Genomic DNA, 16,348 nt, shown 5'->3' on the forward strand with positions numbered 1-16,348 from the left:
CACACAGCTTCTTTAGTCTGCTGCCATCAGGGAGGAGACTGCAGAGTCTCCAGGCCAGGACCAGCAGACTGAAGGACAGCTTCATCCACAAGGCTGTCAGGAAGCTGAACTTCCTCCCGACCTTGCCCCCCTCCCCTCTTTTGCCCCACGCACCACTGAACTCTGACCCTCTGACGAACTCTCCCACTCCCCCCTCCCAAATACACACACACACACTGTCACTTTAATCAGTCTGAAATAAGCTCTTTGCACTACAAATCATTATATCTGCACTGTTGTCTACTTCACTGGTTTGCACTCTATCTGCCACGTGCCTCGTGCTGCTTTATATATATTTTTTTACATTTGATCGTATTTGTATATTTGTATAGTTGTATTTTATATTTAATCTGTATATCTGTATTTATGTTCTACTGTTAATGTTATCTGTATGCACCAATAGTCTGAGAGTAACGCAATTTCAATTCCCTGTGTGTATGTGCTGTACATGTGGAAGAACTGACAATAAAGCAGACTTGACTTGACCAGCTCCAACAAATTGTTAAATTATTCAGCTGCTGACCAACAATGTGAGTCTTTAATTCCACATGGTCAAGCTTTGCAGTTTCTACGTAACAGAAATGAACAGAAATATAACCGTGTCATTAGGTTAGTTGAATGTAACATTTGACTTGTTAAAGTTTCAAGCTTGCAGTACCTGTAGTTTCTCTGATCTTGGGCAACCTTTGGCATCCCTCTCGGCCCGACTCTTGGCCAGCCTGTCCATGGGGCTTCCGCAAAAACGTTTCATCTACGTTCTGATTTGGATATCCAAGACCTTTCAGAGAGGACTCTCCGTGCAGATGGACGCTATCTACCATGCACAGAGGAGAGTCCATTGGTGTCACGCAGCTACTGCTTCCTGTACTGCTGCCGGCATCGATGGACGAACACTGGGAACTCTGCAGGGAATGAATTCCCTCGCTCTGTAAAGACGACATCCTTTTGGACAAGTGGTACTCGTATAACCGTGTCACTTCCTGTTCGGATGAAGCCACCTTGCGCTGTTGATGTTCGTTCCGGGCTCTCTCAATCATATATTGTTTTTTGGCGGGGGAACTTGTGTTCAAGTCTATCGAGTCCTTCAAACTGACTTTTTGTGTTACCCTGTCTGCATGCAATGGACCGCCATCGCCAACCACCTCAGAGTAAATATGCTCTTCAGATTTATTATTCAAAATCATATGCAATCTTTGATTGCTTTCTTGAAAAGCGTAAGACATCCTCTCCAAGTCAAAGGGACCTGAACGTTGGGAATCACGTCCATTGAAGTTGTTGTACATCCCAACAAGATCCTCAGATTCTGTGATATTCATCTGACGGGCTTCCGCTTGGGCACACACTTTCATCCCGCCGTCTTGCTCCTTGATCTTCCCCTGTGACATTCCCATCATTACGTCCCTGTGCATTTTGTTGAAGTAGTCCGTCAACGACTTGGTTTCCATTGTTTCTGGCTCCATTTCGAAATGGTCCGAGCGGAGAGTGGCAACCGCGGCAGACTGGGAGTCGTCTAGAGACGCCCGGACCTCACACGGCACCAATCGAAACTCGGTCTCCTCTTCGGCTAGAGTTTGGTACCCTTCGGCCGTGGCTACTAACATTTTCAGAGAGTTTTCGGAGAGTTTCTGAGCTGCGGCCAGCTCCGAGCTCTCCGTCATTTCTGACGAATTTGTCTCATTCCCAGAATCAGAGGAAGACTCAGGGCTAAAGGACCGAGATATTTCTACACCTGTGTGTCACAAAGAGACAAACATTTTAGCCATCACACCATACACACGTATATTTTAAAATAGTTTATTTGTATAAAACGTTGAAGGCTATGAAATGCAACAAATAAGAACATAAATAATGAAATACATGAACAAAAATGAACCACAAATTATAAGGAGATCACATTTACATTGCTAATAAAACAAATGCACACACAATACATGGCATGGGGTTTGCATTGAAGACAATGGAATACGGAACAATGAAATCAAAATAAAGGAATGGCTGGAAGGTTGTACAACGTCAATGAATAAACGTTACTATAGTGTAAGAACCTGAACTATTGTCCGATTGTGGATGAGACTGTTCCTCAGAGGCCGCCAAGGCCTCCAGAGCTTGTAGTGTGGAGACAACGGCATCATTGAACACTTCCTCGGTTCTACCGGCCACTTGTGTTGGAACCGAATCAATCAGCGACACAGGGATGTCATTTTTTAAGCCTTTTCGCTCTTGGTGATCATCTTCATCTGAACTATCCCTGAACCCTGGTGGCGGAGCGGCAATTGCCAAGTTTAGCGATTGCAGCAGGTCGTCGCTGTCCTCCTCGTCGTCGCCCTCCGGTGGCGGCGGAAGCGAAGTGAGGTCAATAATGTCGTCACTCGATTCTGAGAGTGACAGGAGAGAGTTCACCTTGTCCTTCATCTCTTCCATCATCATCATCATCATGTCCTCCTCGCAACTAATGTCGTCGTCATCCTCGGCGTCATCCGTAGTCTCGGCGTAGCAGATATCGTGCAGCAAAGGCTCCTCGATGCCTTCCGTCGTACCGAAGATCTTGGCGTCACCATAGACCATGTTGGAACCGTACTGGAAGCCGTCGACCTCCATTGATGCTTCCAGCGGCTTGTAGTCCTTCTGTTGTGCGTACATGTATCGGTGTTCCTCCAGCACTTCCGGGATGTCCTCCATCAGTCTTTGGTATCCCAAGTTCTGAGGGTTCACAAAGTCCAGTGGAGGATCGCTGAATATGAAGGACACCTTGGCGCTTCTGGGCGACTCTTGAGGTTTGCCTTTTGGGACACTGAAGTAGGGCTGAGGATGCATGTGGCTTCCTCTGCTCACCCTCTCCCCGTCCCCGTGCATGCGATGCTGCGGCTGGTGCATTTCAGAGACTGTGGGGGAAATATCAAACTCTCTTCGCCCACAGATGGTGTATTCGTGGTGGGGCTCATCACATGCACTGCAGGAACCGTAATTCCAGTCAATTGCCTGGTAGCTGTGCTTGACCCTTGAGTCTTGTCCTTAGACGTAAACAAAAAAAGGAGAAGACACCAGTGTCAATGAGTTATTAAAGTATCAGATTCACACCAAATCAATTTAATTAAGTGGTTTCTTAAACTTTTTGACTCTTAGGACACCCACTGTCCAACATAATATTCCAAGGCCCATTATATTGGCCAAAATATTCTGTGATATATTAACAAAAATATTTTTGTCAAGTATGTCAGCTGTAATTATGACAAAGCTGGTTGTTTTCAAACTATTTTGTTAACAGAAACTGTAAGTGTTGATACGGTATATTAAATTAATTTAATCATGATTGATTTTGTGATTACAGAAGTTTCAAGAACTGTGTGTTCTTCAATAAAAACAATAATTATTAGTAGTGGGAAAATAATTATTATTTAGTTTCCATCTTGCATGTTAATTTAGATTTTTTTTAAATAGAATTAAATAATTTGGTAACATTTACAAACATTAACATTTGTTACAATGAACTAACAATGGAAAATACTTATAAAACATTTATTAATCTTAGATTATGTTAATTTCAACATTTAATAATTCATTATTAAAACCAAAAATACCTGTTAATATTATTTTAATAGACTAACATGACCTAACAATGTACAGCTGTATTTTTGTTACATAATTTGCCATGACAAATAAATACTGTAACAAATGTATTGCTCATTGCTAATTAATGTTAGTTAATGCATTAATCAACTTTAACTAATGGAACCTTATTGTAAAGTGTTAACCATAAATTCATCATTTAAAGTTTGTTGATGCTACTTTGAGTTGAGTTGATTTCAAGATGATAAATGAACTGTTATATATTATTTAGTGCATGCACATGCTCTTACCTGCAGTGTTGTTCGCCATGTTGAAGATGGACCTCCGTGAATCGACAAGCAGCCTGTAATAACCGGCAGTCAAACACGCCAGATTCATAGCGTCACTGGATTCCATTATAAGTGTGATGGGCTACAGAAAGAAATGTTTTGCAGAAGAAAAATTATTTTAGTGATCCAAAAACTCCCTTAGCGGTGGTTAAATTACAGTAACAAATGACTTTGAGCAGCTTATTGCTCTTTTAAAAAAACGGTAGCATCTGCATTTTATTATTTTTTAATAAATAGTTACATTCATTAATATTAACAGCTTTTAGTTCATGCTTACAAAGCAATGTGGCAAATTTATTGCATTTATTGACCTAACTATCCGTTTTATAAAATTAAGCATGCATATGTCAGTAACTATGAATTATTAATTCATGTTTTCATTGGCACTGGATAAAAGGGATATTGAATTATGCGTTGAATTAAACTAGTGTAATGCATGTGGTAAGTAGGCAATAAATAGTTTATCAATAATAATCAAAAATAATCTGAGGAACCTTATTGTAAAGTGTTAACCATAAATTCATCATTTAAAGTTTGTTGATGCTACTTTGAGTTGAGTTGATTACAAGATGATAAATGAACTGTTATATATTATTTAGTGCATGCACATGCTCTTACCTGCAGTGTTGTTCGCCATGTTGAAGATGGACCTCCGTGAATCGACAAGCAGCCTGTAATAACCGGCAGTCAAACACGCCAGATTCATAGCGTCACTGGATTCCATTATAAGTGTGATGGGCTACAGAAAGAAATGTTTTGCAGAAGAAAAATTATTTTAGTGATCCAAAAACTCCCTTAGCGGTGGTTAAATTACAGTAACAAATGACTTTGAGCAGCTTATTGCTCTTTTAAAAAAACGGTAGCGTCTGCATTTTATTATTTTTTAATAAATAGTTACATTCATTAATATTAACAGCTTTTAGTTCATGCTTACAAAGCAATGTGGCAAATTTATTGCATTTATTGACCTAACTATCCGTTTTATAAAATTAAGCATGCATATGTCAGTAACTATGAATTATTAATTCATGTTTTCATTGGCACTGGATAAAAGGGATATTGAATTATGCGTTGAATTAAACTAGTGTAATGCATGTGGTAAGTAGGCAATAAATAGTTTATCAATAATAATCAAAAATAATCTGACAAGCAATATCGTTTTTAGTTCATGTTTACAAAGCAATGTAGCAAACTTTATATATTGCATTTATATTTTCATAATAAGCATTGAATAAAAGGCATGTTGAATTATGTGTCTTTAAAATTGTATACAAGTGATGTAATGCATGCAGTAAATAGTCAATAAATGGTATTAAATTATCAATAATTTATTAATAATCCAAATAATCTGCCATCTAATATGGTTTTAGCTCACACTGGTAATGTAGCACACTTAATATATTGCATTTATTGACTTAACATATCTGTTTTATAAAATGAAGCATTCAAATGTTTGTATCTACGATTTATTAATTCACATTTTCATAATAGGAATTGGAAAAAAGGGATGTTGAATTGTTATGTGTCCTTAATATTGCATACAATTGTAGCAATGCATGTGGTAAATATTCAATAAATAGTTTTAATTGATCAATCATTTATCAATACTAATAGTCAAAGTAATATTGTTTTTAGTTCACACGTGCAAAGCAATGTAGCAAATTTTAAATAATGCATACTGCCTTAACTATCTGTTTTATAAAGTAATGCAATTGTGAATATGAATTATTAATTCATGATTTCACTATCACAACTGGATGAAAGGGATGCGGAATAAAAGGGATGTTGTCCTTAATATTGCTATAATGTGTAATGCATGTGGAGGTCAATAACCAAAAAAATATATTTAGCTACACTTAAAAATGTTTGAATGTCATTGCATTAGAGAGAAAAAAAATATTAAATCAAGTGTTTTCTGCAAACACATGACACTCTTCTTTGTTTTTATCAATCGCACCTTAACATCCAGGACGTGAAGCTCCACTCGCACGTTCCTTTCGTCCTCCGTGAACATTTCGATGCGGTTGACGTGGCTGAAGTCGGCCAGCAGTGCCACCAGGTTGGTTTTGGTGTTGATGACGTGACTGATGCCGTAGCGCGGCCCCACCAGCAGCGTCACCTCCGTGTGTTTCTCTCCTTGCTGTCAGATCACAAATACAGCGGTGTGAAACATGCTTGAAATGGCTTCAGATTTCAGCACCTGAAGCTAATGTACTAAAACAACACAGTTGCATTATTATTTAAATAAGTGCAAGTTACAATAGAGAGGAGTATATTTGTAAATCTATAATCTATAATGTTTGCAGAGCTCAACAAAAAAATATTTATCATTGATCTGTCAACTTCTTTAGTTAAACATGTCAACGAGCTTATACATTGGTTAAACTAAAAATGACTGGAAATCAAATTCTCTTTACTGTATAGAAATAACAACAAAACTAATCATATAGAAAATGATGCTAGAACACAAAAATACAGTGAAATCATTGTTGATTTGTTTATAATTTAATAATAATTTTTAACATGAAAATCATTAGAAATCCAGCTCTCTTTACTAAACAGAAATAACTGCAAAACTAACGAAATAAATAAAAATAAATCACAACTTCAGATGCTAGAAAATGAAAATATTGTGTGAAATATTGATTTGTTTATAATTTGATATTTAACAAAAAATAAAATTATTAGAATTATTATTAATTCTAATATTGTTATTTCTATATATACTATTATTATATTAATTATTAGATATCATATTTTCATTACAAAACAGAAATAACAGCAAAACTAAAACAAATCATATGCTTCACATGCTAGAATATGAAAATATAGTGTGAATCATTGTTTATGAAGAAAATAAAAATTATTAGAAATATATTTGTAACAAAACAGAAATACTAAAAAAAAAATCATACGTCATATGCTAGAAAATGAAAATAGTGTGAAACATAATTTGTTTATAACTATTTTTAACAAAAATAAAATTAGAAATCAAATTGTCTTTACAAAACAGAAATAAAAGCAAAACAAAAAAAATCAAATATTTAAGCTAGAAACGAAAATACAGTGTGAATCATTATTGATATGTTTATAACTTAATTATTTTACTAACAAGAAAATAAAATCATTAGAAATAATTTTCTTTAAAAAAACCACAGAAATAACAGCAATAAATAAAACTAATATACTTCATACGCTAGGAAATGAAAATAGTTTATTGGCCTGAATCTGCTCAAAAGATGTTTGAACTTTTCTGAAATACACCTGTACCTTTAAACATCTGGCTCTGCACTGAAAGGTCTCAGCTGCTGATGTAATGACAGCTCTGAGAATGCGTATCTTTGCACTTACGACCAGCGTGGACTTAAACACTTGTCCTCCGTACAGCCGGAGATCACTCAGATATTTCAGGTAGTGAACCTTCGCCTGCAGCGCCGTCAGCTTCAACAAACAGCACAAATCCCAGCAGAATTAGGGAACGGAGAGTGTCAATCACATACATAGAGCACTCTTTCTTCTGCTTTTTGAATATGTGCCTCTGGGAAAAACAAGTCCAACTAGGACAGACTGTGCTTACAAGATGCTTCATAACAATATTATAATAGTGCAATACACAATAACATAATGCAGTACATTATACCTGATCGTTTATTACATTTTAATCTTGGTTTTAAATGAATTATATATTATATCTGCTTATATCTCACATATATTCTAAAAACAAAATGTAAATAAAAAAGATAAAACATTTTTTTAGCATATACAGTATATGATATAGAAGCAGATATAAATACTAAAAATTATAACATGCACATACATATATATTAATTTAAAACTGACTTGTTGATAGATAAATACATACAATTTTATGGAAGAAGAAAAAGCATGCTGAATTGCACTAACTGAAAAAATTATGCATTATTTAAAATTTAATATTAATTATTTACAATATGATAATGCATTATTATATACAATGTGTATAATATATATATATATATATATATATATATATATATATATATATATATATATACACACTATATTTTTTTTTTTTAAATACATACAATTTTATGGAAGAAGAAAAAGCATGCTGAATTGCACTAACTGAAAAAATTATGCATTATTTAAAATTTAATATTAATTATTTACAATATGATAATGCATTATTATATACAATGTGTATAATATATATATATATATATATATATATATATATATATACATACACAATGCATTATTTTTTTCAATTAGAGCAATTCAACTTGCTTTTTTGTTTCAAAGATGTTTCTCATTATTTTTCTTCCATACAATTTTTATATTTAAATACAAGTCTATTTATATATGCTTGTATATGCTAAAAATGTTTAAATAAAGCGTTATATTCAACAGCATACAGTATTAGTCTTTGCTATGATAGTTGTATTGAGACTCGTGACATTTGACTGGTACTGCTGTTGTGAAAATCCTAATCCGTATTACATTATGCATTGAGGAATCAGGATTTTCAAAGGCAGCTGAAAAGATCGATTTGAATTCCACTTTTCATATGTACATCAAGCTGTGAAAGTTTCTTCACCTTTTTGCCAGGAGGCACCAGGTTCTGGTTGGTTTTCAGGATGTGTGTGAGCGCTTTCTTGATGTTCTTCTCTTTCATGCTGGACAGAACCGCTGGAGGCAGGAACTGCGCCAGACCCCACTCCTTTCTGTAAAGACACAAGAGCTTTCACGCTGAATTCAAGCGCTCGTCACATCAGTCAAAGCCTTTCATCTTTTCTCCTCATTTAAAGGAACAACCAGCCGAAACGTTTTCCTCGCCCTCATGCAGATCAAACCCGAATCATTTTCTTTCTTTGGTGAAACACAAATGGAGAAGATTAGGAAGAGCATCTGAGCTTCTGCTGTTCATATAGTGTAGAAATGGAAAGATGTGTGTTTTACAAGAAAAAACGATCAGTGTTCCTACTTCAAAATTTCACATTTAATTGAATGTGTTACTCGCAGTGTTATTTTATTATTGAGATACTATTATAGTTTTTATTAATATTTTGAATGCATTTTTATTTTTCTATATAGTTTTATTTTAATTTTAGTTAAAGTTGCGTTTGTCATTTTTAGTAGTTGTAACGAGGGAGGCGTGACGACAAAGTGGGGATCCAAATGCAAGGCTTTAATAAGAGCGTAGTCAAACAGGCGTGGTCAACAGCAGCAAACAACGATGGCAGTGGCAAGGCAAAAGAGTAATCCAGATAATCAGGCAATGGTCAGGGCAGGCAGCAAAACAGTCATAAACAAGAAAACAGTCCAGGGATCAAAACACGAAGGCAAGGAAACAGAGAAACACGGAAACATAGAAAACACGGAAGAGCTGTACAACATTCAATCGCCAGCGATGACAGAGAGTGTGTGTGCTATTCTTAAAGTCCTACTAATGTGAGACAGCTGTGAACTGATGATGAGATCTGATGAGAGACAGGTGATGCACTTGATGAGTCCGGGCAAAGGATTATGGGAAATGGAGTCCTGAGTGAATGGCAAGGTACAGAATGGAGTGCCCTCTAGAGGAGCTCATAGGCACTCCAGCTGGAGATCATGACAGTAGTATTTGTTTTTTTTATATATCTACATTGTTTTTATAAATTTTTATTTTAATTATAGTTATTTTAGTACAGGTTAAACTAAATTAAGTTGATTGGCTTTGGCAACTAGCTGAAATAAATTTTTATTTTATTTCAGTTATTTATTTTAGTATTGAGATATAATTTTTATTAATTATTATTTTTTTATATATATATATATTTCAATATAGTTTTCATTTTAATTTTAGTTGAAGTTTTAGTAATTTTATTGTGTGTTTTTGTCCTTTTTAGTAGTATTTGTATTTTTTTTAAATAAGTCTATATAGTTTTTATTCATTTTATTTCAGTTTTCGTTTTAATCGTTTTTGTACGTCAAGTAAAACTAAATTAAATTAAGCAATGTTGCCATATTTTTAGCTGCAATATGAATGAAAATGAAAATTTTATTGGTTTTAGTTTCAGATTTAGTCTAAGTTAATAATATCCCTGGTTACATGACCTTTGTAATTATTTGTGAAATTTACCAGCGATTTCTGAGTGAAAACCACACTTTTATTTTAATTAAAAGTTGATTATTTATACAGTTGATCACCACCAAAAAAAACAAAAAAAGCACTGTAGAAGTAGCTCATATGACTAGTTCACCATATTACAAGTAATTTTCAGTGCTTGACAAATAAAACACTGCATACTGACTTTCATTTTTGTCCTTTTTGGAGTTTGAGTCATTGTGCAAAAAAAAAAAGCTGCATGAAGGCTCTTATAAAAAATGTGTTGTGTATTTGTGTTTGGCACAACATGAAGGCGAGCATAAAAAACATTTTTAATTTTGTTACTCCATGACCGCTGAACACTCACTCAATGTATTTCAGTGAGACTTTCTGTGTTTGTTTGGTGCTGAGCGTCAGGATGTACATCTGGAGAGCAGCCAGGCGAAGCGCTGTGTCGTATTTGAGCTCAAAGCCAAAACGCTCCTGCACCACGTCCTTACAGCTCTGCAAACCAGAATAAATACACAGCGTAGTTTAGCAGGCGTAACCCTTCCCTCAGATGTGACAAACTGAAAGGAACAGTTCATCCAAAAATGAAAATTGGCTGAAAATGACACCCTCAGGCCATCCAAGATTAGGATGAGTTTGTTTCTTCATCAGATTTGGAGAAATGTAGCATTGCATCAGTGTCTCACTGCAAGTGAATGGGTGCCGTCAGAATGAGAGTCCAAACAGCTGATAAAAACATCACAATAATCCACAAGTAATCCACAGCACTCCAGTCCATCAGTTCACATCTGGAGAAGACAAAAGCTGAAACAAATCCATCATTAAGATATTTTCAGCTTGTTTCTGGCTAAAATATGAGTCCATAATCCATAATAACGCTTCCTCCAGCGAAAAAGTCCATCTCCTGTTGTCTCTCACATCAAAATCCAGCCACATATTTGCATTGTTTTGTTTTGTAAACGCTGCTTGATCTGTGCAGATTTCTCTCCTGATTCAGACCAGACCACTCTTTCACTGGAGGAAGCATTATTATGGATTATGGACTCGTAGTTTAGTTAAAACCATCTTAATGCTGGATGTGTTTCAGCTTTTGTCTTCTCCAGATGTGAACTGATGGACTGGAGTGCTGTGGATTACTTGTGGATTATTGTGATGTTTGTATCAGCTGTTTGGACTCTCATTCTGACGGCACCCATTCACTTGCAGTGAGACACTGATGCAATGCTACATTTCTCCAAATCTGATGAAGAAACAAACTCATCTAGATCTCGGATGGCCTGAGGGTGTCATTTTCAGCCAATTTTCATTTTTGGATGAACTGTTCCTTTAATATCATAACCCCAATTAGGGCTACATGACAAACAAGACTTTCCTTCACCGTTCATAATCCAACTATACTGCGAACAACATATATTCTTAAAGTGATACATCCTTCCTTACAATTTACAGTAGCAATTTTACATGCATAGGCTGATTATTTTATATCACACTGCATCTTCTAATTGCACAAACACTGCATAAAGAAATTGAAGAAATAACGTTAAATGTAAACCTAATTAACAAACAAAATCTGATATGAATTCATTATTGGTTTCCGATATAGCAGGCTGAATAATATGGATATTTCTTCTGAGGATGAGATTGGGAAGCATCCGGTGTTCAGTTTTAAAAGACTACATTTCAAAAGATGTGTTACCTGAACGTAAAGGTAATCGAACGCAACAGCGTCTCTCCTGAGAAGATCCACCGGATCTTTTGGAAGGAAACTGATGCGGAAAAAGCATTTCATTTTATGTGAGCCCGGCCTTTGCGTCACCTAAAAAACAATCATTCATTAATGCATTTCTCTATTTATTCTCTCATCATATTTAACTGCTTGAAGCTTCAGCATCATGCTGTGGCACTCAGATTCAGTAGCGGCTCAGAAACATCATTCAGCAGCACAACAAACCTGCATCAGCATCTCCTGCTCGTGCAGAAGCATTAGCTTTGTTGCAGATCCTTCCATCTTGTGCTCCAGCGTCAGAGAGAAGTGCTCAATGCTTTTAATAGACAGCTTCTCTTGCAGGGTCAGAATGACATCCTTTCAAACAAGAAGAACATCTGTTATTCATGTTCAACACCACCAACACGTGACATGCTAACGGCATTAGAAATGGCTGTACAAATGAAAAAACATGTTCTATTACACATACAGTGGTGGGTCGATTACTTGCAAATAGCAGTTTGTTACCGATTACAAACTGTAGTTATTAACAATCGATTAGCTTACTCAGTTTAGTTAATGTATTCCTACTACTTTTTGATTACTTCTGACCTAACCTGTTTATCACATAGATTTAAATGGGATTATTGTGTACCATATATATATATATATACTGTATATTGTGTGAATATGTAGTCATGTAATCCATACAAAGTAACTGTATTCTGATTACGAACATTTTAAAATGTAATACAATCTACTTACAATCAAGTCAGAGGGATTTATTTTGAAACTAATATTGGCATTCGTACATAAGTTTACACATTTGTACATTTTGTATATTTGTCTAATATCAGACTTGTCAATTATACGTTTTCAAATACATTTGATTTATTTTCAAATTACGCAATATTGCATAAAATACACTACCGTTTAAAAGTTTGAGCACGGTAAGATTTTTTTAGGGCTCACCGAGGCTGCATTTATTTGATCAAAAATACAGTAAAAATTGTTAAATATTATTACAATTTAAAACCACTGTTATCTATGTGAATCTCTGTTAAAATGTAATATATTTCTGTGATGCGCAGCTGTATTTTCAGCATCATTACTCCAGTCTTCAGTGTCACATGATCTTCAGAAATCAGTATAATATGCTGATTTGCTGCTCGAGTAACATTTCTGATTATTATCAATGTTGAAAACAGTTATGTAGATGTATGTTTTTTGTGCAAACTGTGATACATTTTATTTTTCAGGATTCACAGATGAACAGAAAGTTCAAAAGAACAGCATTTATTTGAAATATAAATCTTTTATGACATTATAAATGTCTTCACTGTCACTTTTAATAAATTGAATGCATCCATGATAAATGATAGTATTAATTTCTTTTTAAAAAAATTGCTTGCTACCATTAATTTTATTACTCCATATATACTGTATGCAGAGAATTTTTGCTGATATGGAGCATCAACAGTGATTTGTAAATACTGCAGTGCTGAAATACCTTAATGGAGGTGTTGCAGTCAAACCTAAAGGACTTTGTTTGTCCGTTTTCCAGATACACCTTCAAGACGTTTGGCATGAAGAGCAGAGAATTATCCTTCACAGTCTCCTGCAGATGAAAACCCTCCGTCATGTTTCTATTATCTCCTGAATAATACACAGCTAAAGTGGCTTTCATCTGTTCGCTGATCTGTCAGTGATTCACATCCCTGTGATGAATCATTAACCTCTTGTTGTGCCACTAATTAAGACATACAGTATGAATGAACACTGATTTATGTAACGTGCGTCTTCATAATCTTTCATCGCAATGCAAAACTTTGCTCTAGAGCTAAAATCACATCAATCCTCTTATTCTAATCACATGACTTCATTCTGGTGCATAACGCCCACTTTTCATAATCCAATCAATCTCAGATGATTATAATCAAAACTCTAAAGTGTTTCTCACTGAATATCTGGCTTTCACTCAGAAATGTCAGATTACGCAAGTAGAATTGGTTGCGAAAGACAATTTAGATCTTTACACTTAAAATAAACCCTTTGAAACTGCTGTAAATACTGTGATATATGACATGCTTTTTAAGCATTTTAAGTCATTTTTCACTTACAGGTTCTTGTCCGTTAATAATGACTTCTTCAGCAAAGCGCACTTTGACCGGATTGGATTTCAACTTGGCCTTTTTAGCTGCACTGATGAAGGCAGATTTGGGCAACTGGATTGGAATAACAAAGGAACAAAAGCAGGAAAATTACTGAAATATCAATGCTATCAAGACATTATCTTCTGCCTAAGAGCTGAGCCAGAAAATAAGAAGCAGATCCAGATGGAAACCGCAGCAGGGTTATTAGCGTCAACTAAAACTAAAACCATAAACAAATACATTTTTGTTCCTTGCAATAAAGTCATGTACTTAACTGAAATATAATAATAAAAAAAAAACTTAAACTGAACAAAAATTAAAAACATGGTGCCTTAGCAACTAACTGAAATAAATTGAAGTACTAAAATAATTCAAACTAATAAATAAAAGTGAATAAAACTATATAAGCATTAAAAATAACTAATAAAAATGACAAAAACAAAATTAAATAAAAATGGTGCCCTGGCAACTAGCTGAAATGAAATAAGTATTAAAATAATTCAAACTAATAAATAAAAAGGAATAACAAAATATAAACATTAAAACAAAGACAAAAACACAACAAAACTAAATGAAAATGGTGCCTTGGCAACTAGCTGAAATAAAATAAGTATTACAATTATTAAAAGTGAATATAAAAACTACATATATAAAAAAAACGAATAAAAAATTACAGAAGCACAACTAAAACCAAATGAAAATTATGCCTTGGTGACTAGCTGAAATAAAATAAGTTTAAGTATTAAAATAATGAAAACTAATAAATAACAATTAATAAAAACTAAACATTAAAAAATAATAATGACAAAAAAAAAACTAAAACTAAAATTTACTAAAAATTTAAGTGAAAACAGTAAATATTCAACATATCAATAAATAATATGGTATAGTGTATCACTGATAAGAAAACAACATGAAATACCTAAAATAGCACTGATCTGCAGACTTTTTAATTAGTGTTTTCTGTGGACTTCTAAAGAATTTAACCACAGTGTTATTGGTTGATAACTGCATCATTAAATTAGCCACAGCGCTGACAAACTAACATGCAAAACAGTCAGTATGTTGACTTACAGGGTACGGCTGCACCACGGTCAGGATGATGGACTCCTTACAACTTCTGCAAAAAAATAATGAAAGACAACGATAAGGAAGTGAAATTCTCTAGATGGAATCAGGGTTAGTTTGAGAAACCCTGATCTAATACAATGACATTTGACTCTTTTTGGGACCACGGTCTGTACTGAGCAATGAAGACTCTCTCTGTACTGTTATTGTCTGTCAGCATGTAGTGACTTCAGCTGAATGACATAGGGAGTAGATGAAGAACGGCAGTAACCAGTTGATTGAGCTCAGTACCTGACCAGGTCAATGACTCGTTCCCGTGGAGCCGAACTCACGGCCTCCTCATTTATCATCACTATCTCGTCTCCTGGGACCAGCTTCCCTTCTGAAGGCCCTCCTGTACATTCATCACAAACACACATCGCAATTGTGTTTATTTTATACTCCTTTTTCTAAAAGATGGAATTCTAACAAAAGGCATCATGATAATGGACTTTTTATTTGGCCATTAAGTTTCCTTATCATCCGTGTTCCTTGTCTTTACACAATATACTAAACATTTTTAAAGAAATTAATACATTTATTCATCAAGGGCCCATTAAATTGATCAAACGTGACAGTAAAGGCATTTATAAAGTTACATAATATTCCTATTTGAAATAAATGCTGTTCTTTTGAACTTTCTATTCATCAAAGAATCCTGAAAAATAAAATGCATCACAGTTTCCACAAAAATATTCAGCAGCACAACTGTTTTCAACATTGATAATAATCAGAAATGTTTCTCGAGCAGCAAATCAGCATATTATACTGATTTCTGAAGATCATGTGACTGAAGACTGGAGGAATGATGCTGAAAATACAGCTGCGCATCACAGAAATAAATTACATTTTACAATATATTCACATAGAAAACAGTCATTTTAAATTGTAATAATATTTCAAATTTTTACTGTATGTTAGATCAAATAAATGCAGCCTGGCTAAGCAATAGAGATGTCTTTCAAAAACAAATTCATGTTGCATGAAATGACTCAATTTTATGAATAAAGGCAGAAGAACTAGTTTAATCATCTGGGATTGCTGGTATACCTGGAGTAACCGATCGTACCACCACTGGTTTCTCGCTGCCTGCCACGAAGCCGAAGCCGAGCACCGGGTCGCGTCTCATTTCCACCTTTCGCGGTGCAGGAGGGACGAACTTATCCACATCAACACGCACTTCCTCCAAAGAACTTGACTTCGAGAGATGACTGAAAGACAGAGGAGGATAAAGATCAAATTAGTTCAGTGTTAACATGAACTCAAAACTGACTTGACTGCTTTAACCCTGTAAAGCCTGACATACAAAATAACAGTCAGAAAAAAATCTAATTTTTTAAATGGAATGGTTTATTAAACCTTTACTCTCTCT

General features: G+C 34.8%; 1 protein-coding gene across 1 annotated transcript in view; it reads right to left on the bottom strand.

Annotated features, from left to right (window-relative positions):
• frmpd4 (FERM and PDZ domain containing 4) overlaps positions 1-16,348 on the bottom strand; it is a 60,614-nt gene that overhangs the window by 4,621 nt on the left and 39,645 nt on the right. Inside the window, exons 3-16 of the mRNA XM_016249342.1 lie at positions 16,027-16,187; positions 15,229-15,331; positions 14,944-14,989; positions 13,837-13,941; positions 13,227-13,334; positions 11,963-12,094; positions 11,708-11,827; positions 10,370-10,506; positions 8,512-8,638; positions 7,287-7,376; positions 5,893-6,075; positions 4,554-4,674; positions 2,085-3,050; positions 698-1,768 (exon numbers count right to left, since the gene is read on the bottom strand). Of these exons, the coding sequence (XP_016104828.1) occupies positions 698-1,768; positions 2,085-3,050; positions 4,554-4,674; positions 5,893-6,075; positions 7,287-7,376; positions 8,512-8,638; positions 10,370-10,506; positions 11,708-11,827; positions 11,963-12,094; positions 13,227-13,334; positions 13,837-13,941; positions 14,944-14,989; positions 15,229-15,331; positions 16,027-16,187 (3,470 nt within the window). The remainder of the gene's footprint in view (positions 1-697; positions 1,769-2,084; positions 3,051-4,553; positions 4,675-5,892; positions 6,076-7,286; positions 7,377-8,511; positions 8,639-10,369; positions 10,507-11,707; positions 11,828-11,962; positions 12,095-13,226; positions 13,335-13,836; positions 13,942-14,943; positions 14,990-15,228; positions 15,332-16,026; positions 16,188-16,348) is intronic.

This window comes from Sinocyclocheilus grahami, unplaced genomic scaffold (assembly GCF_001515645.1).
Source record: "Sinocyclocheilus grahami isolate Dianchi unplaced genomic scaffold, SAMN03320097.WGS_v1.1 scaffold923.1, whole genome shotgun sequence".
NCBI classification, from domain to species: Eukaryota; Metazoa; Chordata; class Actinopteri; order Cypriniformes; family Cyprinidae; genus Sinocyclocheilus; species Sinocyclocheilus grahami.